A 27,413-nucleotide genomic window follows, 5' to 3' on the forward strand; every position below is an offset into this window, starting at 1 on the left:
AAGCATCTCCTAAGTATTGAATGATTTATTCTACAAACTTTGAAAAACAATTATATGAATACCCAAATTATGATGGTATCACAAAGAACAGCCATGGGGTGCTGCTTCCGAAGACCGTCACTTAGACAATAAAAATGTGCATTCAGTGAGCATGGTCTGAATGAGGGTTGTACTCTGATTTCCTTCACAAATTATCAGTCAGGAATTCCCATGGGCTTGTCTGGAATTCTGGTTTTTCAGTCTAAAAACAAAGACAAAAAGTCTACTTGTCTCATGATGAAAAAATTCATTAGCTCACTTAGGCATCTTGAAATAGTGATTATATTAACCAATGATAATGGTCTAAAAACTCTTCATAACATTAAAAGGTTGAAATCATGAGTAAGAACCCCTTCATGACCTTAATTAGCATTTAATATAAAAACCAACTGGAAATAAAAATCAGGAGTCAAGCTATGTTTCCCCCCACCATGATTTTTATTACATGCAAACCGAGCCATTAGAATTTTTCAGAAAATTTGCCAGTAGGGGACAGTGTGTTTGTAATTAAAGTTAAGATTCTGATGTTTAAAGTCTGAGAATCTGATAACTCCCAGTATACAGACAACAGAATAAGAATGATTTTACAAATCTGCTTCAAAGTTATTTGGGCACTTTAATGTCAAATGGTTAAAAATACTGATGTTATTGAAAGCTATTAGTGCTACATAAATACCTTAACTATAGCTGCCACAGGGGCGCCTGCGTGGCTCAGTCGTTAAGTGTCTGCCTTCAGCTCAGGGCCTGATCCCAGGGTCCTGGGATCAAGCCCCACATCAGGCTCCTCCGCTGGGAGCCTGCTTCCTCCTCTCCCACTCCCCCTGCCTGTGTTCCCTCTCTCCCTGGCTGTCTCTCTGTCAAATAAAAAAAATCTTTAAAAAAAAAAAAACAAAAAACAAAAAACTATAGCTGCCACAAAACCATGTTAGAGCAACTATAATGAACACAAAAAAAAACAAATAGTAATAAGCCTTACAGATCCTTTGACTTTATAATATTAAAAGTCAAAAACAACCCAACCCTCTGGTAGGTTCTAATTAGGGTAAATGTTTACTCACTTCAAAAACATATTTTATTCCCAGCAATATGCCCATATAAAATTATAAAATAGTTTTCTAAAAGCTGTTCCAATTTTTTTTAAGACTTTTTTTTTTTTAAGTAATCTCTACAACCAATGTGGGACTTGAACTTACAACCCCGAGATCAAGAGTCGCATGCTCTACCAACTGAACCAGCCAGGTGCCCCTCTTCCAGTATTTTTAAAGGAATATTCTTCTGCTTTTTTTTTTAATTGAGGACTGTCCTTGGGAAAGAGAAATATGAAGTTCATATATAAAATATTAATTCAAAATAAGCACAATAAGACTATAAGCCCCAAAAGGAAATTTAGCTTTTTATTTTTATTTTTTTTTTATTTTTTTTTTAAAGATTTTATTTATTTATTTGACAGAGATAGAGACAGCTAGCGAGAGAGGGAACACAAGCAGGGGGAGTGGGAGAGGAAGAAGCAGGCTCATAGCAGAGGAGCCTGATGTGGGGCTCGAACCCATAACGTGGGATCACGCCCTGAGCCGAAGGCAGACGCTTAACCACTGTGCCACCCAGGCGCCCCGGAAATTTAGCTTTTTAGATAAAAGAATAAAAAGGGTCTTTCTAAACACTTCATAAGATGAACTATATGCCTTGGATATTACTAAAATGAACTGTAAAACATGAATCTGATAGTTCACTGCATCAAGGATCATTATTTCAGATCAGAGAAACCTGCACGTACAACTGTATCTTTTGGGAGTTAATGACAAAAAAAAATACATCCATTTTATTCTGGATCACGCCAAGTTTCAATTCTTTGTCTTGAGAGTTTTGGGTTATTTAAATGAAATGGTCTGTTACTCTTGGAACTCTCAGTCATAATGGTTGCAGAGGTCCAAATTTGAAGAATTCAACCAAAAAAAATACTATAAAGTACTTACTTGTATGGCATTTTGTTTAGTGTAAGTCGTTAAAATTGCCACAGAAAATATCTGCCAATTCTAAAACCTAGAAGAAAAATATATTCCTCTATGTTAACCTGTGTTGATTTAGTACTTTGGCTATATTGTAAATAATATGAGGGTTATAAATAACTTATCCACTAGGCTATAAATCTCACTAAACAAAAAAGTACAGAAGCACGCACTCAAACAGCTGAGAGATCCACTATAATTTTTCTTTTTTTTTCCAGTTTCAACTTAGACCACAAAATTACACCATTTCTATTATTTGTGATGAGCTGAGGACAATAGAAGTGTTCAAATTCACCTTATTCTAACAAGAAGGCAATGAAGCACAATAGAAAGCTGAATTCCAACTCTAAATTTTTTTTGCAACATAACATTTTCAAATCTGCTTAAATCCAGAGAGATTTTTATTACACAATTCGATTTTTACATCAATAAAATCTCAGATATATAACAATACAGATGAAGGAACAAGAATTTAATTTGTATTGAAATAAATATTAGATATACAAAGCACATAGAGTGAAAAAGGGTCACAATAAATTAAAGTGGAGACATCATTTTGTTCAATCACCAAAGAAAGCCCTTGACACTTTCAATTTCACACCATCAAATTTATCATTCTTGCTGATTTAAGCAGAACACAAAACAAATATGGATCCCAGGGCTTACTTTCACAGGTACCAGCATAGATAATTTACTACAGTGATCCAATTTGGAAATCAGGAGGGACCAGTAAATCGCTGCATAAAAGAAAGAGCGAATGAGGTCCTTTTTCCTTAGTGTCAGCAGGCTATGATTATTATGTTTATTAGATTTTCTTGAAAGGACTTCACATTTTCTCAAATATTCAGGAGAAATATATTTCCCCTCTGAGCCCTACATTAGCATTTATGTGCGTTGGTCTTGAATACAGGAGAATGATGAATTTTTCAATTTATTTTATAAATTTATACAGTCTGGATAGTATCGGCCTGAAGAGTATAACTCCCCAAACTGTACAATATTAGATATTAAAAATGGATTCAAGAGAAGTTACTAAGAAATGCTGACATACTATATATACAAATTTTTTAGTTCAATATATCCCATTATATGGAGCACCAGAACTAATGCATTTATAAATCAAGCAGTTTTTTAGGACTCTTTCTAATCTTTGTGACCCTTTTACATTTGTTCCAATATAGACACATCACAAATGTTACCTGTCCAAGACTTTGCCCATTTGGTCTCAACTTAGAAATATATATGTAAGCAAAAATTTATGTCAAAAGCAATTGTTCTGCTTTAAAGGTACAAAAGAAAATCTGGAATTCAACTGTCATGAACCAAGAAAAAAAATTAGTTTAAAAGGAGTGAATATATCAAAAAGTTAGCTTTAAGAATGTTATGAAGGAAAAGGTGAAACGACTCTTGAGACTTTCCTTCTCCTTTAATAGGAATTAATTTTTAGATTCCAGCAAAGGTATCTATCAATTTTTTATCACTTTTCTAAGAAAAAGAATCTGCTTTAGATTTTTAAAAATCCTGTACTTTATCTCCTATCACAACCACTCAAATTCAATGCAGTTTTCCTATTTGCACTGCACTAGAGCACTCTAGAGTTTACCCCTCTCACAGAAAAAACAGGTTCCTTCTAAGAACCCACCTGAATACCACCTTAGAAGATACACATGTCCTAGAATAATTACTACCAGGAATCCTTCCAAACTTTTAGCAGTTCCTTTCTTATCCTTAATACAGATGCAGTAACACCTTTCCACTCTGAATATTAGAAGAGGTCTGCTCATTAAAACAAACTCGGGAAAAGACTCCTGGATTTACAAACACATACCTTTGGCACAATACCTACTGAACGACATTATCATATAGCCTCTGCAGAATTCCCCTAATCCTAGAGAAATTCCAGTGAGATGTTAAAGAGAAATCAGTTGTCTCTGCAACTCAAACTGAATTTACAAGTCCAGGTATCATTCTTGATATAATAACTAAAACTCTCAATATGCTTTTATATTACCATGAAAAGTCTGAATTTTAAGAGGTTGAACTGGCTATACCTTGTGTACCTACAAAATGACCATGAAAAAATTTTAAGTACCATTTTTCTACACATCTGAAAATTAAGAACAATTTTACAAATGATGTATATTTAGGTGATTTAGGCACTATTTATAAAGAAAAAAAACAACACAGAGCCCATGGTCTGAATAATGCCGGTCCTAATTGTGGCCTGTTTTACCATTTGACTAGAAAGTAAACATTAGCAGGGTACTCTTCCAGCTTTTCAACATTTCAATATTTTACTACGATTTCACTATAATTGAATACAGAGTAACGTAGTTTCAATACATTACTATGTACACATTGTAAATGCTTACTAAGTTTTTGTTGAATTTTGAGTAATTACATATTAAAAAGGATGAAATCAGAACCTTAGTTTTATAGCTGACTCCACACTTTTGGTGGCATTTAACCTTCCAACAGGGCCTGTGACCTGAGGAAAGAGTGCCACCTACTGATCATATCCGTAACTGTCTGTGGTTACTTCCTCCCTTGAGGTTTTCATTACAGTAGAGTAAGAATCAAAACTGGTCTAAAATTTGGGTGTTAGCTTTGAGGCTAGCAGATCCTAGGGGGATTTGGGCGGGCATCAGTGGGGGAAGAGTTTCAGAATAACTACATTAATCAAAATAAACTCCTGAGGATTAGATAAGAGTCTTTAACCACAATCCCTCAAAATTAATTTCATTCACTCTGATCTCAAACTTTAAAAAAAAACAAAGTCTCTCGGTTCCACTTACCTTACTACATATACACTCATTTTCCTTTCCACGTTGAATAATATTCACGTCCTAAACTTACAAACATAATCAGAATTTTTGATCTTGACTTTTAGAAAAAGTATCCTGACAGCTTTACAATTCATAGTTATAAAACAGACCTCCTAAGTCTTTCATAACTTCTGGTTCAATATCAGCATGCCTTGATTTTTCCTGTAAGGGAGGTTCCTAAGTACCTAAATTTAATTACTTGCTTACTTCCAAGAGCATCGACCTTGGTAAATTTTATTCCAAGAAAATTTAAATACAAATTATTATTTAAGAAATTTCTCTTTGGACTGATATTAAAATAGAATTTAAATTCATGAGGAATCAAGTATACAAAAAGAATACAGAATTCCTGTTATAATAAAAGTGGGTTTTATATTAGGCTTCCACCTGTCCAAGAGGGTTTAATATCTGAAAGTACTAGAAGAACAATAGCATTATACCACTTCTCAAGAATTAGATATTCTGAGTGTTAACTTTTTTAAACCTGGGAGTAAAATTAAGTTCAGCTATATACTATAGTTTCTCCTACTTCATTCATTCCATATACTGCTACTGTATTTCCTTAATTTTAATTTGATAGACAGATGTACATATTAAACTATAATTCCAAATGCCAAATCAGCCGGTTGTACATATACATATTGCGGAATTCCTAGCTACCATCTCATGCAAACTAAACATCTAGTAATGCTCAAATTGTAAAACTTACTTTTTCATGAGTTGAGGAGTACTTTATTTAAAAATCAAGCCTTCCATTAAAGAACAGTCCAACATCAGCATATCAGAAATATAATCCTGCTATGTGATAAAAAAGCCTCAACTTTTAAAGCATAGGGTATCCACATTGTTAAGTTTTAATATTAAAATTATTTTTGTCAAAACCAACGTGAAATTATTTCCTTTAGGGAAATCTATTTGACCAACAGGAATTTCCAAACTAAAGAGGAAAAACTCAAAACAGAGGCATACTCATACTTCATTAGAAGACAATCAATAAAAACAGCTTACAAGAAGAAAATTAACAGAAAAAATGGTGAAATTTGAGAAAGTTCTATACTTTAATAGTATTGTTCCAAGGTTAATTTCTTAGTTTTGATAAATGCTGTATAGTTATGTAACATATTAATATAAGGGGAAACTGAGTAAAAGGTATACAAGAACTCTCTGTGCTATTTTTGCAACTCTTCTATAAATCTAAAATTATCTCAAGATTTAAAAAACTTGTAGAAAACAAAAAAACTAGTAACTTAAAAATAAATATGACTTCAGCTGCCAAAATTTCTTGATATAATTCAAGACTTAATTTTTAAAGACATCATTAGGAATCAATAATATACTATTTACTTAACATTACAGTCACTTTATTGCTCTAGAAAATTAGTTCTTAACACCATCAGATTACATATATGGTGATAATGAGGCTAACCACACACCCACCCACCCAGCCCAATCAACTGTATTGCATGAGGCTGCTTTTCTAACTTAGTAGATAAATATTACAAAAATACAAAAACAGTTGGCTACAATTGAGCTATCAAGTAGATATCACATTTCCAGAGATGGGAAAGTTGAACAAAAAGAAAACTGATGTTACTGACAAGTTACTATCTGAGAAATCCAATTACATGCAGACAGAAGAAAACTGGTTACAAAAACCATTACATTAATGTGTACTAAAATTTATGCAGTGTTTTAAACATTTCTAATCATGCAACGATAATAAAGATCAGAATGAATTTTATAAAGAAGCTGATGGCAGCTCCACAAACAGGATTTAACATATTACACAACTCAAATCACAGCTGCATAATACACCCAAGACTCCCAAATTTACTTATGCATTACGAAATTAAAATGCACACTATTCCCCCACAATTCCTCTTCCAGCCCCATTCCCAATCAGTTAACTTACCTATAAACCTTTCCGTTTAACCTTTTAAATCAGATTTGATGGGTAAGTATGTAATCTACAGGATAATCTTCATTATTATTTCAGAACAGACACCAAGCACGGCATATGCTCAATCTTCAGTTACATTCCTTTCAAAAGACATCTGAACTGCTGCCAACTGTCTATGAAAATTCAAGCCTAAAAAACCTTAGCAGTCAAGAATCTAAGTAATTCTATCAACTATAATAATACTAATCATCTGTGTGTCCACATTTGTAAAAGGGTTTCCTATTTGAGAAAGGTTCCTTAATGGGTCTCTGAAAGGAAAGCTGTATAACTACTAAGGCTTTCTGATGTAAAACAGCTGTGACCCCAGATATTTACCCAATTGGCTAACATGCTTACAGTTCAGCCTTTTTAAAAAATATTCAAAGCCACATTAAGTAGTTATGGGAATAAAATTTTGGAAGATCATAGCATAAGATGCAAGAAGCATGCAGAATTCCTCTTATAATGGTATATCCAAAATAAATCCTAACAAAGGAGAAGATCAATTTAATAACAATTTGAAATTAAATACAGTGGTAAATGTTTCTTTTAACATCATCAACCAAAATTACTGAATGGCAAAAGAATACTGTCTCAAAATATAATGAATTCATGTATGTTAATATTACCATAATGAAATCATCCCAGATATAAATTTAGGGTACCAATTAGGTTGAAATTTTAGAGCTACTTTTACAAGAGAAATAAATGTACTTCAGGATAAAGGCACAGCAGCATTTAAAAAAATTTCTGATACATTTGTCACAAGATAGAAACTTCCTTAACCATTAACAGCACAGTAAAATTTTCTTGGGACCTTTTTAAAAGGCTTGATTTAACATGCCAGGAAAACCATAATTTTTCCATTGAGATGCATTTATGTAAATTGGATTGAGGTCAGTTTTACACCTGGAATTAACAACCCCTAGCAGAAGTACCAACTGCTAAAAATGCTTATTTCTACTATATATAACTTAGCTGGATATTATACTACGCAACTGTTGGTGCCAGTCTGCTTATAAAAGCAATACTCTGGAGACAAAGTCTTCTCACAAACAGTGGGCAAGCAGGTTTCATTATTACATGTTCAACAACGATTCTCAGTTCATTAAACAAGGTCCTGCAAGATAAAAGAGTTTCATTCAGACACAAAAGGAAAAAGAATACAAAACAAATGTTGATGAAGGAATTTCCCAGTCACTAAAGATTCTGAAGTAAAAATACTAGAATGCACTGTAGGAAATGCACAAAATAAAATTCTCAACATCAACATTTGTGTGGGTTTTTTTTGAGGGGGAGGGGTTCATTTAACAAAAGCATCTAAAATAAATGGTTATCTCCAAGGGCTGAGATAAGGGGTGATTTATATCTTCTTTACAGTAGAGTCACATCATTTTCACATTTAACTTTGGTAAATTCAACTAGCTCTAAAAAAGAGAGCAAGGAAGTGAAAATTATATACTATGGGCAATCCCACCTACTATATTCCTTAAACTATTGCCTTAAATATAATGCCTCTCAGAGCTTTCCTCATCTATAAAATAGGACTATGTACTTCATGGAGTCAGTCATACGGTAACTTAAGTGAGACAGCATAGAAGGTGCTCAATAAATGCCACTTCCCACTGGGATCATCCCACTGATCAAACCAGCTCTTGTCTACCTCCAGACTAAAGTCCATCTCCTTAACGTAAATGCCCTCCAGAATCTGGTCTTGATCAAATTTTCTGCTTCACCTCCTCCTCTCCCACTCTCTGCCATGACTCCTATATTCCAGTTATGTTGCACATTTGTGCCGAAAACAGGTTGTCGACTTTAACTGTGCTTGCTGCTTCTGAAGGACTCTTTATTACATCCTGTACACATCACACATACACTGTATAGGCTAGCAGACACAAAATCACGCATGCTGGTTGAACTGTAATTTACAAGAGATTTGGAAAGATCACCCAAAATAATTTTGATTATTCACTTCTGAATTTTCACTTTATGTGCTGACTCCTCCTGCATAAAGAGAATTCCTGTTCTACTTTTCGGTATCCTGTCTTGGGCTTCTTCATCTTAGTCTTCCCCAAACCCTAAGCTCCGACCTGCTAAATCTTTCAAATTTATCCCCTTTTTATTTTACACGAATTAGTTCAGGCTCTGGACTACTCTCACAGTCTCCAAAGTGGTCCTTTCTTCCTCTTGCTGAGCCTGTAATGCATCTTCTGGAATATTTCTAAATCAGATCTCATCATGTTCTCAACCCCTCCGTATTATGAACTTCAAATGCTCTTCCTGTCTTGAAATAAATTCCAAACCCTTTCACGATCTAGTCCCTGTCTTACCTTCCAGGCACAGATCTTCATTACTCCCCTACATACTTTCCTTAACTCCAGCAACATGCACTTCCAGGCACCCATGTGCCAGAACTCAAGATTTCAAAAGACTTGGCTTCTATTACCACCTCCTCAGTGAATTCTCAGCTGCCTCCCTCAGTTTTCTGTGCTTTCACAGAACTGTCACCATCACAGACTTACACAGCTTTCTAACTCACTCAGCTCTAAGTCTCTAGAAAGCAAATACTTCAATCCTACATAAACTTGTTATCACCAACACACAATCACTGTCTTCTGAATAAATGACTCCAATGAATAAAACTATACGGCACCTCGAAAATACTCTAGTCAAACCCCTCAGGTTACAGATGAGGCCCAAAGAGGTCAATGGCTTGCCTAAAGTCACAGGGCTAGTTCTTTCATTCCTGGCTCTATCCCTGGCATAACCTAGACCAAGTCGCTGAGCTGCTTTGGAGCAACACTTACAACAAACGGTCAGTGATGATGAAAATGTTTCTCTGCGCTAATAGGGTGACCATCAGCCACACATGGCTTCTGAGTGCATGAAAGTGGTTAATGTGACTCAGGAACTGAGTTTTAAAGTTTATGAATTTTAATTAATTTTTTATTATAATGATCAAATGTGGGGCAAGCACGTCGGTGGCTCAATCACTTAAGCATCTGACTCTTGATCTCAAAGTTATGAGTTCAAGCCCCACGTTAGACTCCACACTGAGCACAGAGCCTACTTAAAAAAAAAAAAGGTCAAATGTGGCTGGTGTTGCCATGTTAGACAGCACAGCTCTGACCAATCTACACTAGACATCTACAAAGGACTGATACCACTAACTTGAGAATGGATATCATGATAAGTGAAAATGGTACAAACTGGCAAAATCCCTAACAAAAAAGTGTAGCATAGAAAATGTAGTTTTAAAGGCTGTTTATCAATATTTATAAGCTCAAATATTTCCCATTACCTTTCCACTGTTTTGATTTGTTTTGTGTGCTTACGGGAGATCTTTGAAAATGCTTATTAGCATATATTTGTATCACCCGGGTCCACTGCTGTCCTTTCCTTTTTTATCCCACTGGACTCTTCTAAATTTCTCTGTGTGCTAATTTGATTTAAGGGCATGTGGAAAAAATGGGAGTAGAGATAAAAAGGATATAAAGAAGCAGAGAAAAACAAATCTGCTGGTGAAAAATGGATACTAAGTCAGGGACCCAGAAGATATTGCCTCAAATGAATACATGAACCAGGAAAAAAAAAAAAAAGGGGTAAAAACTCACGGAATCAAGTAAAACTAAAGGTTTATTTCTGACTAGGGACTCATTAAGAACCTACATCTGAAGTCAGCTCTATTTTAGAAAGTACTGTGAGAAAGACATTGTCTAACAGAGCATAAAAGCCCCTCCAAGGACATTCAGAATCACAGAAAAAGGAAAATAAAGTATGTATTAAAAACATAACAGAATCTAAGCACTTTTAAAACATTACTTCATTTCATCCCCAAGAGGAGATTTTCTCCTCTACCAATGAACAAATTAAAATTTAAATAACTTGCCTAAAGTTACACACCTGGCAAATGATGGACCAGCATTCAATTTCAGTTTTTACTTAGCTCGTGAAAATAAAGATCATGCTAAAACTTTACTCACTGGATTTCTGCCTGAATTCTACTATACAATAAACTCATTTTAAATTTGTAAACAAAAACTACGTTAACATTAGTATTCTCAATAACATAACCAAGAAGCTTTTTTAAAAACAGCTATCCATTTCAGTTTTACTCTAACTTCCAAGATCCGCATGCATAACTTACTGTATCACAGAAGCCTCCATTCCTGAACATTACAGTAACTCATTAAAATATTTCTGCTTCCTCATTTTTCCACTCCAAACTATTCTGCACAAGCCTATCAAAATATGATCATATCCAAACCACCATTCTCACACATTTAAGATAAATTCCAAACTTCTTATCCTGAAATTCAAGAAATTTTATGATTTGGCTCCAATATACCTTTTTAATCTTAGCTGCAACTCTGGTATAGTCTAACAGGTCTATTCAATGCCCCTTAAACATGGCTTGCTCCTTCTTGCCTCTGAACTTGTGTTCCTACTATCTTCCTACCTAAAATACTTTTACCTATTCTGTCTATTCAAAGGCTTAATCTTTCTTGGACAAATTAAAATCTCTGCTTTGTGAAATTTTCATGGGCTCTTTTTATTTTCTGGCTCAATGATCTCTCCTGCCTGTGGACTACAGTATTGATATGATAAAGCAAACATAAAAATGCATCATATGTTGGTTTGTGAACACTGTATTCTGAACTACTGTTTCCTTATTACGTGACATACGGTTTTGTTTCTTCAATTAGGAAAGTGCTTTGAGTTTGGGACTAATGTCTTAGACATCTTTAAATTCCTTAAACTTGAATACTATTTTATTTGAGTACTATTTTACTGGAGACCAAGGTAAATCTGGTCTCCGTTTCTAAAAAGAAATACAACCACCTCCTCACCAACCCTCCTAAGGCCTGGAATTTAGATTTACAAAAATATCACTTGCTTCGCAATTCTAACATAAAAGCTAAACAACTCTTACAAGTTGTAAATACTATATTTCACAATACTCTTAACAAATAAAACATTTAAACTAATCACCAGCTTACCGACAATATGGATTTCTTCGAGAGGAGTATCGAAGAGTAAGAAATCTATAGTATATAAAAGGCTGGAGCAAACTTCCTTGACCACTGAAATAAACAAATACAAGGATAAGAAATATACATTATCAATTCATATGTATACTCTCGAAACTTAGAGCAATTTAATTGGAAAATGTGTGTGTCTTCATTCATTAAATGGTCATGGTAAGGGTGCCTGGGTGCTCAGTCAGTTAAGCGTCTGATTCTTGATTTCGGCTCAGTTCATGACATCAGGATCATGAGACTGAGCCCTGTGTCCAGTTCAGTGCTGGGCATAGAGCCTGCTTAAGGTTCTCTATCTCCCTCTCCCTCTGCCCCTCCCCACCCGCTTGGCACACACGTGTGCACTCTCTCTAAAAATAAATAAAAGAAGAAATGGTCATGGTAATACCTATCATGACTAAATCAAAGCTATTCTTTTTTTCTTTAAGATTTATTTATTTACTTTAGAGAGAGAGAGAGAGAGTGCGAGTAGGGGAAGGAGCAGAGAGAGAGAGAGAGAAGCAGACCCCCGTTGCCTGTGGACCCCCAACACAGGGCTTTGATCTCATGACTCTGAGATCATAAACTGAGCAGAAATCAAGAGTTGGACACTTAACCAACTGAGCCACCCAGGCACCCCCAAATCAAAGTTATCCTTTTAAAAAGGAAATAAGAGTGGCCCCTGGCTAGCTCAGTTGGTAGAGCATGTGATTCTTTATCTTGGAGTTGTAAATTCAAGCACCAAGTTGGACATAGAGCTTACTTTAAAAAAAATGAAATAAAAGAATATATATGATTGCTAAGGAGTAAAATGTTATTTCTTAAATTTTTATAAACATATATTCATGTATGTATTACTTTTAAAAAGTTTAAAAGCTATAAAATGAACCAGAAAATGTATACGGGTGCCTGGGTGTCTCAGTTGATTAAGCTTCTAACTTCAGCTCAGGTCATGATCTCACGGTCCTGCGATTGGTCAGGGAGTCTGCTTGTCCCTCTCCCTCTGCCCTCCACCCCCATTCATGCTCTCTCTGTCTCTCAAATAAATAAAATCTTCAAAAGAGAAAAAAGAAAATGTACAAATGTTTCCATAATTACCACTAATAACTGTTCATCAAATTTTGAAACTTTGTAACATAGTAAATGAAAAGCGGGTCATTTTATATAAAAAAACGGACAAAAAAAACCTAGTAAAATCACACAGGCTCCCCAGTAAACTTACATAGCTTATTCTACTATTTTCCTTGGTTAAAAAGCACAATTATAATACCCAAGAGACATATATTTGTGAAATTCTAAGTCAAGAATTCGTTCCTAGGAAAGATTATCTGGATTAAGACATTTACTACCAATAACTACAAATTAAATGCATCACTATTTGGGGGCGCCTGGGTGGCTCAGTCATTAAGCGTCTGCCTTCGGCTCAGGGCATGATCCCAGGATCCTGGGATTGAGCCCCACATCGGGCTCCCTGCTCTGCTGGAAGCCTGCTTCTTACTCTCCCACTCCCCCTGCTCGTGTTCTCTCTCTCACTTGGTGTCTCTCTCTCTATCAAACAAATAAATAAAATCTTAAAAAATAATAATAAATAAATAAATGCATCACTATTTGGACAGTTAGGTAGCAAGGCTAAGTATATTATCTTTACTTGATAAGAGTTAATATGCAACTACCCAAAATCTTGATTATGAAAACCATACAGCAACTTTGAAAAATGCAGAGTATAAAACTATGCATATTATTATAATTGTATTTTAAAACTTTTTGAAGAACTACATTAAAGATGGCTAACACGGTTTTTTTAAAGTTAATTTTTAGCGTTCCTTCTAAATTGTGATATTACTTTCATAATAAAAATTTGTGATTACAAAGTAATCACTAAACTAAATGTTACAACCACTTTCACCAATAACTCCTGTGACAAATCTTTAACTCTTCAAACTGAAAAATACACATACTATAGAAAATATAGAAAGGAATATTCGATGAAAAACAAATTTTCCATCATCCAAGTTAGCTCCTCCCTCAGAATTACAGCTCAGTCTCTAATACATCCCTCAAAAAATTCATATACATGAGTGTATATAATGACTAACACTAATACAGTGCTCATTTTACAATTCACTGAATCCACTTAAACAATTCTAAGAGGAAAGTGGCATTATCACTCCCATTTCAAAGATGAAGAAACTGAAGCAGAAAAAAATATCTTTATGCCCTTAAATACACAAAAACACCCCAAAATATAAAAGGGTTCACCCTACACAGTTCTTAACAAATTTTTTAATTTATCATATCTTGAAGTTTATCCCCATCACAACACATAAATTTACCTCATTCTTTTTATAGCTTCAACCAGTTCATCTTATGCATTACTATTATGTAACAAGCTCTCTACTAATGAATAAAGCTACAGATAACTCATCCTTTTATTTTTTTTATACTCATGTTCATGTATATATAAGATAAACTCACAGACTTTACCTTCAATTTTAAATACAAAGCTTGCAGCATTACTCAGAAAAATATAATGAAGCCTTCTAATAATAGATTGTGCCTCTATCATGGAGGAAGCATCTAAGGAATAACGATTTTAAGTTATTTTTAATTTATATAGTATGTGTATATGTGAGTGACATATTAAAGCATCATCAGCCTTTCCAACTAGGGACTGAATAAAATCTTATAATCTTACTTTTTAGTGTTTTAGAATAACAAAGTGATTTCTCTATTTAAACATTTCTGGTAAATTCTCATCTCTTTTACAATAATCTTGAAAATTAAAATCAGTTTAAGGTTTAAGTTTTTTAAATGTGAAAAACCAATGCTCAAAAGGCTAATGATCACATCAACTAGAATCCACGTCCCTAACACCCAATGAGAAGTCTTTCCACTGTGCCATTCCAGACTTTATTTAGATTGTATCATCTAACTCATGATCCCACAACCTGAGCAACATGCAGCGATCCTAGAATTTCCAGAGAAAAACATTACTTAAAAGAATGGAATGAATGCATTTATGAGGAAATCTATGAAACTGTTACTAGCTTATAGACTGCTAAGAGTCAGACATGCAAAAATCTCACAAATTAAGGCAATGCACATTAAAATGAAATATTTCATAAACAAAAATCAGTTTTTACAAGTTAATGAGATTATGGAAAACAGTTAATACAGACAGACATCTTAGAGGACAATATGACATGGTCTATTAAATATAAAACCCACTTAGCTTAGACTCAGCAAAATTAGTTCTGGTTTAGAGTAAACACAGGCACAAGAGTATAAGCAGAAAGGTGAAAAGAAGAGCGCCTGGCTGGCTCAGTCAGGGGAGCATGCGACTCTTGATCTCAGGGTCCTGAGTCTGAACTCCACACTGGGAGGAGAGATTACTTAAAATAAATAAATTAAATTTAAAAAAAAAAAAAAAAGGTAAAAAGATGTTTGCTCCATCAAACATTTGGAAAAGCAAAACTTTGGAAACAAATGTTTCTCCACCAACAGGGGAACAGGTAGTGAAATTCAGCATATGAGTATGACCAAACACTACATGGCCATTAAATGGAACAAACCACAATTGTATCTATCAATATAAATAGGTCATGAAAACATATTACAGGAGTGGAAAAAAGCAAGATGCAGATAACTGATGCATTATGGCACTTCTAATGCAAAATAAAAAACTAAAAACAAATAAACAAAAAAAAACCCCACACCCATAATATGTATTTTCTATGTATCTGTATAAATATATATATATATTTTTTTTAAGATTTTATTTATTTATTCAACAGAGATATAGACAGCCAGCGAGAGAGGGAACACAAGCAGGGGGAGTGGGAGAGGAAGAAGCCAGGCTCATAGCGGAGGAGCCTGATGTGGGGCTCGATCCCATAACGCGGATCACGCCCTGAGCCGAAGGCAGACGCTTAACCGCTGTGCCACCCAGGCGCCCCTGTATAAATAAAGTACTACATGCACATACACATAGGAGAGGACAGAATTGCAAAGATTCAGAGTCAAATGATATTTAAGCTTTTATCTGCAATGTCCCCTTATTGGAAAAACTAAAAAAAGCAATAATCCAAACAGAAATGTAGTTTTATTTTTTCCTCCTGATCTGAATTATTTATTTATTTTTTCCAATTTAGCTTTGAACCTAGTAATTCCCCCCCCCACAACAAAGAAAATAAACACATTAACAGAGACAGAGAAAAATTTTTGACTTGGTAACCAAAACTTACGCTCTTCCCTTTTCCTTCTTTTTTTTGGTAAGTTTTCATTTTAATCACCCAGTGCTCATCACAAGTGCACTCCTTAATTCCCATCATCTATTTCACCCATTCTCCCACTCATCTCCCCAGAAATGTAGTTTTAAAACGTAAATTCAAGAATCGTAATGGGGAGGGTCAATACTAACCTGATGCTCTAATTTTTAACAGGATAGCTTTCTTTACTCATGCATTACTTCTATGATGAAGATACAAACAAGGGACACCTGCGTGGCTCAGTTGGTTAAGCATCTACCTTCAGCTCAGGTCATGATCCCAGGGTCCTGGGATCAAGCCCTGAGTCAGGCTACCTGCTCAGCGAGGAGCCTGCTTCTCCCTCTCCTCCCAGCTCGTGCTCTCCTCCCTTCTAATGCTCTGTGTTGCTATCTGTGTCTCTTCTCAAATACACAAACAAAATCTTTTAAAAAAAAAAAAAAGATACAAACCAAACATGGAGGTGATAGTAGGCAGCTATTAATACCAGACCATAATTTTTCTGAAATTTTTATAAAAGAAAAATCATCTAAATAATGGCAGATACACTAAACTAGGCTTCCCAAGATTCCTTCAAAGGCAGCAGTTCTAAAATTAATTTTCAAAATGTTAAATGGTAAATCACAAGGAATGACAAATAAGACAAGTTCCTAGGTTTACCATAACATGTCAGTTTCTCTATGATAAAATGAAAAATGGTTGCTAAGATCAATCCAGCTCTGCACATCAGTATCCACTTTAACGGATTTAAGCAAGATAAAATGAGTTAATACATTTATTATATTCACTTAGTTATCTGCCTCTCAAGACAAATGTATTCTTATTCTTACCTAAAAAGCATAAAAACTGTAGCAGGCATCAAGAAGATTTCATTACAAGCAATGAATTTCAGAATATTCTGTTGATTAGCACTTAATTTATCCAAGACAGATCTCAGCAGAGGTAAACTATTTGAACCCTTTGCCTAAAACATAAGAAAACAAGTATTAGAAATAATGAAGCATTTTGATTACTCAATTATTTTCTTTCTTTAGATAAACAGCATATCCAACAGGTAATATAACAAAAGATAATTACTTTGGAAATGGTAATTTAAAAGTTTTTAAAATAATATAAAATTTAGTGTATTTTCCTGCTTTGTTGTATTTTGTGTATTTGAAAAATAAAAAGACAGCTTTAGTAAGTCATTTTCATGCTTTATTTTTTTGTAAAAAAAAAAAAAAAAAAAAAAAGACTAGCTTATTTCACCAAAAAAACGGTGGTTATTTCTATCTAACCATAACAAAACCAGACTACCTAGTAATACAGTTAAGGTATTTGTGAATCCTTAACTAAATCAATTACAGAGTCCAATTACTGCTGTGACCAAAGAACTGTAAGGAAAAAGAAACAGGCCAATGCAAGGCAAACATTTGGATACTTTAATTCACAGATCAGTGCATATGCAGTCAATCCTCCTGGCACACTTAAATGAGGCTTTATGTTCCAAACTAGGAATAAGAAAATATTTTTGGAAAGCAGCAGTTCTGAACACTAATGTAAAAGAAATCCAGTACACTCTACTTACCTGGTATGTTAAAATTAAACAGTGACAGAACAAGAGATCTCTGACAACTTACCAAACCTAAATGATTTTTTTTAAAAAAAAAAGAGATCTATTTGAAACTTCAGAAATTCTCTGGGAACTGGGGGATATTTTGCCATATAATCCTTAACTGATAAAATGTATTTTGTGAAACTTAAAAAATTTCAAACTTAAAACTTTCAAATCACTAATAATTTACAACAAGTTTGCAGGGATTGAAGAAAACTTTTGTGACAAATACCAAAATGTCTTAGAACTCAAATTCATGCCAACAATTTGCAATTCAGGAGTCAAAACAACAGCATAGCTCTACTTACATCAAGGACCTTTTTCGTGTATGTGGCAGCATGAAGCAAAGAGAATAACAAGACTGGGAAAATACTCACTGGAGAAAACAGTTAAAGAAAATATTTAACATTTATCAAGTACTTTGCAAAACAGACTATATATTATGCCCAGTATAAATCTGAACCAGCATCTGCTAAAAGGACTTAAGTGATGGCTTTTGTTTTGTTTTACTTTGTAACCAAATGAAGTTTTTTTTTTACCTGTAAACAATTTCATTTTCTAAAGCTTACAGTTTTTTTAAGAAAACTAACAGTGAAAAAGTTTTTTTCTTTTCTATTAGATAATAAAATATTGTAAACATTTGCTAAATTCAATCAAAATCTAGGACACCTCAAAATATTACCACTTTTAACCCCACAATGGCCATCCTGGCCAGAATAATTTGGCCTTCAAATACAAAGACAGTCTTTGGTCTTGCTTTCCTCATCACAATTGCTTAGGAAAGAGTCTGGGGTAATGGTTTAAAAAGTACTTCCCTGGGGGTGCCCCGGCTGGCTTAGTCAGTAGAGCATGGGACTCCATCTCCGGGGGTACTTGATCTCGAGGTGATAAGGTCAAGCCCCACATTGGGAGTAGAGTTTACATTAAAAAAATAAAAACGTTTAAAAAGTACTTCCCCATGGGGCGCCTGGGTGGCACAGCGGTTGAGCGTCTGCCTTCGGCTCAGGGCGTGATCCCGGCATTGTGGGATCGAGCCCCACATCAGGCTCCTCTGCTATGAGCCTGCGTCTTCCTCTCCCACTACCCCTGCTTGTGTTCCCTCTCTCGCTGGCTGTCTCTATCTCTGTCAAATAAATGAAATCTTTAAAAAAAATAAATAAATAAATAAATAAAAATAAAAAGTACTTCCCCAATTTTCCTCAACTAAGGATCTTTCATTATTTCTCTTCCTACAAGATCCCCATTATTTCAAGATACTGCACCTATCGAGCTTGTGCAGCTCATGTGTTCTCAATCTGTACAAATAAAAAGTGAATATATATTTGGGTTTGTGTAATAGTTAATTGAGAGTCTCATCAGTTTAATTACAGACACGTATTTGAGTTCAACTGTTTGGCTTTATGTCATAGATAAATATGCAATTTTCATTCAGCTTTTTGAAAAATGAAAATTGCTCAAAAGACCCTATTTACCCCAATTTTTGCCAGGCTGATAACAAGAACAACAACAAAACTTGTCAAGTATTTTCATAAAATGATATAGACTGTTATTCCATTATGAATAGCAAAAATAGATGTCCTAAAAGTATTTGCAGTTTCCAGGGTGCCTGGCTGGCTCAGTCAGTAGAGCATGAGACATGATCTCAAGGTTGGGAGGGCAACCCTGATGTTGGGTGTAGAGTTTATTGAAAAAATAATCAAAAAAATGTTTAAACTACCCTCATTTAAAAAAAAAAAAGTATTTGCAGTTTCTAAGAAGTGAACCATTATATTTTTCTACACTAACTGAAAGCTTTGTTGTGATGGGAAATGGTGGTTATCGTTACACAAGGAGTTCCAGATTCATTACCACCGTAACTCATTAGGATCCAGAAATGCCTAATTCCAACTGGCAAGCAAGACAGTGACCTATACCCAAGGATTAGAAAAATCCTACCTAATATAATTCTCCAAATTGATATCCTGACCAATTCTTCCCTAACACTCACAAGAATTAAGTAAAATGCCAATTTCCTCAGTAGAGACCATGTATATATAGTTTTGCACTTTTTAATCAATCATAGATCCCTCTGGAACTGATGAAAGCTACAAGCCTCTCCTCTTCATGGCCACTGTAAAATTCTGCTGCTACTTATATGGTTAAATTTAAACTTTGACACATATGCTAACTTGAAGCCTGATTCAGTAGAAGTAATGCAAGTAATGAAAACAGAACCCTGAATGGACAGTCAAGATATCTGGGTTCCAATCATGGCTCTGATATTAACTTCCATTTCTTAGGCCAAGCTTCATCAAAGCTACAGATTTCTCTCCCACTCCCCCTCCCCCACTCATTTTCCCAAATAAATATATTTTTTAAAGATTTTATTTATTTATTTGACAGAGAGAGAGGGAACACAAGCAGGGGGAGTGGGAGAGAGAGAAACAGGCTACCTGCTGAGCAGCGAGCCTTATATGGGGCTAGATCCCAGAATGCAAGGAACATGACCTAAGCCCAAGGCAGACGCTTAACGACTGAGCCACCCAGGCATCCAACTCTTGATTTCAGCTCAGGTCATGATCTTGGGTCGTGGGATGAAGCCCCAAGTCGGCCTCTGTGCTCAGCCCTGTCTCTGTGCTCAGCAGGGCCTCCACACTCAGCAAGCAGTCGTCTGGAGCTTCTCTCTTCCTCTCCCTGCCCCCCACCTCCTGAGAGCACACAAACACACTCTCTCTCTCAAATATTAAAAAAAAAAGCTACAGATTTTTTTTTTAGTGCTTTTTTTTTTAATGTTTTTTTATTATATTATGTTAGTCACCATACAGTACATCCCTGGTTTTTGATGTAAAGTTCAATGAATTCATTAGTTGCGTATAACACCCAGTGCCATGCAATACGTGCCCTCCTTACTACCCATCACCAGCCTATCCCATTCCTCCACCCCCCTCCCCTCCTAAATAAAATTTTTAAAAAATACTGAAAACAGGAAGGGGGCTCCTGGCTGGCTCAGTCAGTAGAGTATGCACTCTTGATCTCAGGGTTGTGAGTTCGAGCCCCACACTGGGTGTGGAGATTACTTAAAAATAAAAAATTTTTTAAATCCACTAAAAGATACCCCCCCTCCCCTCTAAAAAAGCTACAGATTTCTAATGAGTTTTTTGTTTTGTTTTTTTTTTAAAGATTTCATTCATTTATGTTACAGAGATAGAGAAAGCCAGCGAGAGAGGGAACACAAGCAGGGGTAGTGGGAGAGGAAGACGCAGGTTCATAGCAGAGGAGCCTGATGTGGGGCTCGATCCCACAATGCCGGGATCACGCCCTGAGCCGAAGGCAGACGCCTAACCGCCGTGCCACCCAGGCGCCCCTCTAATGAGTTTTTTACTGCTAACGTTCTATAGTTCACAAACCCTTGATAAGAGATTCATAATCTTAGCTTTCAATATCACTTTCAAACTATTCAGAAAATATAAAGGGTGAAAGTCTAGAAGTTAAACTCTAAGTACCTATCATTGTTCGAGCAAGAACAGCATCACTTTTTTAAGACCAAAGATCAGAACACAACTTTGTAATATGACTCGGGCTACCTTTATTTACTAACATAATACCCAACTACTTTAAGAATCAGATTAGTATTTCTTGCCAGTTACTAGTTTAGGCTATACTATTGCTCACCACTGCCCAACCTCCACCCCAATGTAAGAATTTAAGGAACACGAAATCCTTATCTTCAACATTCCCATAGAGGGGCTAGCAAACAAACAATTGCATAGAAAAGGCGAAGAGGTTGTCTTAACAGGTCATGAGCCTCATTTGGCATCAAGGATTCACTCCACAAAACTTAGTGACCACATGCTATGTGGACTGGCTTTGCCTAGGTACAGACAAATATTTCAAAACTATACTGAAGTTTACTCATACATTAATTGTAAATTACATACACCTTTTAAGTCAGATAGACCTTGTCAGCATTACTATGTACTTGCCAATGTGATGTCAGGCAAGTTATCTGAAACTCTTTGAGCTTCACTGTCCTTATCAATATTGCTCAGGGCACCTGGGAGCGTCTGCCTTCCACTCAGGTCATTTTCTCAGGGTCCTGGGATCAAGGAGCCTCACAGTGGGCTCCCTGCTCAGTAGGAAGTCTGCGTCTCCCTCTGCCTTCCGCCACTGGTGCATGCTCTAATAAATAAAATCTTACAATATGATGCTCACTATGATTTTTCTCAGTGTTGCAAGGTTAATATATGCCAAGTTTGTATGTACTGACAAAATAGGTACTCAAAAAATTTTGGTTACCTATTCTAAGACTATTTAAAAATCTATTTAAAATGTGATACTTCACGAACACAGAAAGTATTAGCTACATAAGTAATATTTAGCCCTAGAGACACATTTTATTGTGTTTTCCATTAGGTATAGTTATGTAGACGTATATGTATCATTTATGACTATATCAGAATGTATCAGAAACATTTAAGAACTCTTAAGAGCAGACCTAAAGCACAAAATACTTTCTGGAGGGACACAGGGACGATAGTGGCGACACAACTATTAAAATGATTGAAAAACTCCAGTCATTCTTTTGCCTCACAACGCACATTAGCACATCAAAAGTCCTCTAGTAAAGAAACCTACTTACAACTGTTTAATCCAGTGCTTCCCAAACATACTAAATCCTGGCACTCCTCCCTAACCCTCCCCAGCCTTTTGAGAAAACCTATTATCACCCAACACATTTTTGAAATGTGTAAACATACAATTCCAAATGAATTATTTCATTCTCATTAGCTCCAAAGATTATCCATGTGTCCTTATTTTCTACTCTATCCGCAGTAAATATTAAATTTTTATTGTTTTTATTAATTATCCAATTTTCTGCCTAAGTAAGTTACTTCTTCATGAATTTCCATTTGTTTCTAGCTCGTTAGGAATTGAATGAGCTGAGGATTTCTCTTTTTTTAAAGCAAGATATATGGACAATTTCCCAAAGATGTGAATTAAATAGAAAAAAAGTGTAAATACTAAAATAAGTTTTCCACAGTCCTGTGCTTGGAATATGAAGTTTAAAATATCCACTGCTAACAGAGCAGCTTACAAGAGTCAAGAACAAAGATACAAAATTTTAAATTCCCACATCAGCTCTTCAAATTTAGATTTCACATTTGAGAGTCAGAAATTCTTACACTAAATGTACCTTCATTCAAATTAAGTGTCAACAAACCAACCAACCAGGCTCCATGGAAACCCTCATTGCTGAACCCTTCCTGTTGCAAAAAATAATCAGAAGAGATCTCCTATACACTTGGTGGGTGGCTTCTTTGTCAAAAAGGCACAAAAAGGATACTTGTCACAGGGTAGGAATTGACAAAGATGAGTGAGTACAGCAGGTAGTGGCAGCTGTCTTCTAATAAAGCCTGGGCCAGGAATGCTCTGCTTAACTGGAAATGTGGTAATCTTTGGTGCAGCCTCAGAGCACTGGTAAGAGCATTTGCCAGTAAAGCACGTTGGTAAAAGCTTGCAGCTTCATGCAACCTGCAAATTACCAGAGGAGAGGTTATCATGAGACCTAACAACTACCATGTCTCTTCCTCCTTTGTGGATTGCATCATAATTGCACTACACCTAAATCTCTTACTTGTCAATAGAAAAATGGAACCTATTATACCTTCTTAGAAGCATCACCTCATATATACATCCAAATGAATTTTACAAAGCAGTCACTTTCCTTTTAAGTTAAAAAATCACAAATGAAAAAAATATGAACTCCTCTCATCCCCACACATCCATTTTCTTTGATTTTCAAAGTGATGTCAGCTTCTAAAAGTAGATGACATAAAATAATCCTCCAATTGGTACTATTATTGAGTTATTAGCACCTAAAGCATGAGACCTGTATTTTATCTGTCCCAGAACCTCTTGCAGTTTAACAAGTCTTGCACATAAAAGGTAGTCCATAAAAAACAACCAAACAACTGAGTATCAAAGGCAGAAAATCTGTGTAATACATACCCAAGAACAGGGAGGACAAACAAAGCAGAGCAGTAAACTGTGAACAAGCGAGAAAGCCACATTGCCGTGTCCAGTTTGTTGGTCATCATGAATTGCTAAATTAAAAAAAAAAAAATACTGTAGTAAACTAAGCCTGCAAATTATCTTTCCAATGATGAATATTACATAGTCTTATTCCTATTCAAAATGTTTTAATGATCCTGTAGCAATTATGTAAGATCATTAAATGAAAACTCCTAAGACAATTGTTTCACCTCTACACCCAGCAACACCTCCAAACACCTTATAGTTTTGATGCAGAAAGCAGCTAAGTACTTAAACAGAAAAATACCGCTGATATTTAAAAAAATAAAGACTGATTAAGAAAGAAACCTTTGAACAGAAATTTAACTACAACTGTCTGTATTCCTTCAACACTTGTAATACTGGCTTCATCTATTTAAAAAGAACGTTAAATAAGAACTAATTGCTCTCAAGAGAACCATAATGCCTATTCTTAGAAATCTCAAATTCAAATAGGTAGGTTTCAGATCTGAGTAAAAAGGCATCACACAAAGCCAGTTTGGATTAAATAAACCCTAGGAAGGTTTTTCTCATCCAAAATGTATCTTGTATTCAAATTCTAAAGTGGCTTTTACATTTTTTTGATAGAATCTACATTAATAATTTTTAAGTCAAGGGGCGCCTGGGTGGCACAGCAGTTAAGCGTCTGCCTTCGGCTCAGGGTGTGATCCCGGCATTATGGGATCGAGCCCCACATCAGGCTCCTCCACTGGAAGCCTGCTTCTTCCTCTCCCGCTCCCCCTGCTTGTGTTCCCTCTCTCGCTGGCTGTCTCTATCTCTGTTGAATAAATAAATAAAATCTTTAAAAAAATAATAATAATTTTTACGTCAAAGTCCAATACAACCATACATGGATAAACTTCTATAAAGTTTCATAAAATAATATCTTTCCTAAGTGTAATGGATTTTGGTATTTTTGTATTCTATTTAATGTTTAGAAATAGTGTTTTCACTAAATGGATTTCAAAGTCAATAATAAATCTTGACGTGGAGTCTAAAACACTACTCTAAGCAATCCAACTTAATTATCTTTTGAAAGATACAAAAACTGGGTGCCTGAGTAGCTCAGTCGGTTAAGCATCTGCCTTCGGCTCAGGTCATGATCCCAGGGTCCTGGGATGGAGTCCCACATAGGGCTCTGTGCTCAGCGGGGAGCCTGCTTCTCCCTCTCCCTCTGCCTGCTGCTCTGCCTACTTGTGATCTCTCTGTCAAATAAACAAATAAAAATCTTAAAAAAAAAAAGATATAAAAATCTTCTGAAAAAAATGCAAGTACATTTTAAAATCCAAAGATGTTTCACTGCATGTCTTTTTAACAATACGGAGGTAATTTCAGAAATATGCCTGGTTTATTGTATCCAAACCTATTATATTGTGACTCTTCTAAATTTAAAAGACCACCCACAGTCAAGTGGAAGAATGATTCTAGCTTAGTACTCGGGCTCTCCACAAATATTGAGACTTTACACCATAGTCTGAAATTTATTTTAGAACATGTTCTTTAAAATCCATTAGCTTAGGGGCACCTGGCTGGCTCAGTCAGTGGAGCATGCAACTCTTGATCTCCTCGAGGTTGTGTATTTAAGATTCACCTTGGATATAGATTGCTTAAAAATAAAATATTTTTGGGGTGCCTGGGTGGCCCAGTGGGTTAAGCCTCCAACGCTTGGTTTCGGCTCAGGTCATGATCTTAAGTTTCTCTCCCTCTCCTTCTACCCTTCCCCACCGTGTGCATGAACATATGTGCTCTCTCTCCCTAAAATAAATCAATCTTTAAAAAAATAAAATAAAATCTTTTAAAAAAATAAAATGAAATGAAATCTGGTTGGTTAGGGTGTTTATTTGTAATAAATCACTGATGTATTCATTTTGTACACTTTTATGTATCTACATTTTAGTACACAATAAAAAAGGTTTAAAAAAGTGTACTGGTTTACACTTCAAGAGTCAACAGCCCAGCCATGTTATAAATAGTTTGGGCAAAAAACATCAATGAAACTTTGGGTGAAAACCTACTAAGGTGAAAAACTACTCACATAGTCTCAAAGCATCATGCCACAGAATACTTTTTAATTACAAAAGAAAAAAGGTATCTTTACAATGAAGAGTCTGCTGGATACCACCTGAACAAAATAATCAAGCTTATCTCCAATGATGAGCAAATTAACATAAAATGCTTCCTGAAATATACAATGCACTGAAAATGACAGATTATCATTTATGTAATATTCCTGCCAAAATGTTTAACTTGAATCTAGTCATGAGAGGAAAAACACAGGCAACTTCAATTTGAGAAGCAAAACAAGTCTGAACTCTTGACAGTCAAAAATGGCAGGAGGAAGGCAAAGGGAACTATTCTAGACTAAAAGAGACTAAAGGCCAGTAAAAGCAATGCATGCTTTGGATTAAATCCTGGATAAGGAGGAAGCAGCTTTAACAGACAACAGAGGAAATTTGAATATGGATTATAAATCAGGTATAACATGTATCAATGTTAACTTTTTCAAATTTAACTGCAAAAATTGCAGCAATGACTGCATTGTGGTATTGTAGAAGAACAGTTACGTATTTATGAATTAGCCATCACTGTGAATGCAAATAATTCTCAAAGTGTTCAACAAAATAGAGAAAAAAGAAAACTGTGTCTATAAATGGAAATGTCGTAAAATGTTTAAATGGGAAAAAGTGACATGCTCAATTCACAGTGTTTAAAATTAGAGAGCAATAATGCTTTGGGTACAAATAACTAGTAAGCAGATCTCCATGTTAAGAATAAAATATTTACAGAAGCCTAGTATCTCTCTTCGTAAAGAAGGACAAAATGACGAAAAGGAAAAAAAAAAAAAAAAAAAAAGACTACTCTTCCCCCACTGCGTAATTTCCATAGAATGGCATAAAACGGGCAGAGACGTTCTCTGCTAGCACGCGTGTGCGGAATGAGGCCTGTGTCACGACACCACCTCAGCTGGCATCTTCAACCTTGGAACCTAAGACAATTAGAAAAGGGGGGGAGGGGGTAAGAAGGCCCTATTTCCTTGGCATACAGCTGAGAGAGCCACCTGCTCCAGCCCGGCCCACAGTGGCTTAAGAAACAGAAAACCTGTAGCTTCCTCAACATCTCTGTCTATACGCTACCCCCACCTCAATCACTAATCCCAGCCCCTTTAAGCACTGAGGTGGAACGTCCCAGAACAGACTTGGCGACACTTTCCGCTCCTCCCTAACTCTAGTAAATCAAGCCAGAAGACCCTGCTCGCTCACTTACCACTGCGCCCGCCCCTTGGGGGCCGTTCGGAGCCGTATCCGCCATGGGAGACCCACACACGCGTCTGGGACGCTGCAATCGGGAAGGGAAGAAAGGGGATGTCAGCACCGGGCCACGATTCCGGTAACCGGTTTCCTTGCCCCGTGCCACAAGCCCGCCGCGCCCTACGGGAACTCCAAACCTCAACAGAAAAGTCTCGTCCGCTCCAGAGCAGCGAACTGCCTTGCGAGCTCCCGAAGTGGCCGGGAAATACCTGTACGACACCACCAAAAGCAAAGCCGGGTTTCTGGAAAAACCGGAGGGAGGCGGAGCTTCGGAGCAAGACCCAAAAAGGCCGATCTATCGCCGCCGCCGGGTGCTGGTTAGTGCCAAACCCGGAAGTGCTCCTTTCACTTCCGTGGGGAAGAGGCGG

General features: G+C 35.9%; 1 protein-coding gene across 3 annotated transcripts; it reads right to left on the reverse strand.

The window, feature by feature from the left end:
* Positions 1 to 27,413, reverse strand: TMEM33 (transmembrane protein 33). 3 transcript variants are annotated; one of them, XM_011227716.3, is made up of 10 exons: positions 27,183 to 27,384; positions 27,002 to 27,073; positions 23,675 to 23,769; positions 23,010 to 23,197; positions 17,995 to 18,062; positions 16,923 to 17,056; positions 11,810 to 11,893; positions 7,809 to 7,929; positions 2,013 to 2,079; positions 1 to 241 (listed from the first exon to the last, which is right to left on the reverse strand). In XM_011227716.3, the coding sequence occupies exons 2-9, from the start codon at positions 27,044 to 27,046 to the stop codon at positions 2,029 to 2,031; spliced, it is 786 nt and encodes a 261-aa protein (XP_011226018.1). In that variant the 5' UTR covers positions 27,047 to 27,073; positions 27,183 to 27,384; the 3' UTR covers positions 1 to 241; positions 2,013 to 2,028. The 3 variants fall into 3 exon arrangements, with proteins under 3 accessions (XP_011226018.1, XP_019657533.1, XP_019657534.1); XM_019801974.2 differs by lacking the exon at positions 2,013 to 2,079 and having other exon boundaries at positions 6 to 241; XM_019801975.2 differs by lacking the exon at positions 2,013 to 2,079 and having other exon boundaries at positions 9 to 241; positions 27,255 to 27,413.

This window comes from Ailuropoda melanoleuca, chromosome 11 (genome assembly GCF_002007445.2).
Source record: "Ailuropoda melanoleuca isolate Jingjing chromosome 11, ASM200744v2, whole genome shotgun sequence".
Classification (NCBI taxonomy): domain Eukaryota; kingdom Metazoa; phylum Chordata; class Mammalia; order Carnivora; family Ursidae; genus Ailuropoda; species Ailuropoda melanoleuca.

Bases quoted from the DNA above. Each gene is read 5' to 3' on its own strand.
- TMEM33 (XM_019801974.2), bottom strand. From the start codon at position 27,046: ATGGCGGATACGGCTCCGAACGGCCCCCAAGGGGCGGGCGCAGTG. The intron at 18,063-23,009 runs GTATCCTTTTTG...TGTTTTCTCCAG, and splicing joins CAATTCCTACCCTGTGACAA to TGAGTATTTTCCCAGTCTTG. The intron at 17,057-17,994 runs GTAAGTAGAGCT...CTTATGTTTTAG, and splicing joins ACACGAAAAAGGTCCTTGAT to GCAAAGGGTTCAAATAGTTT.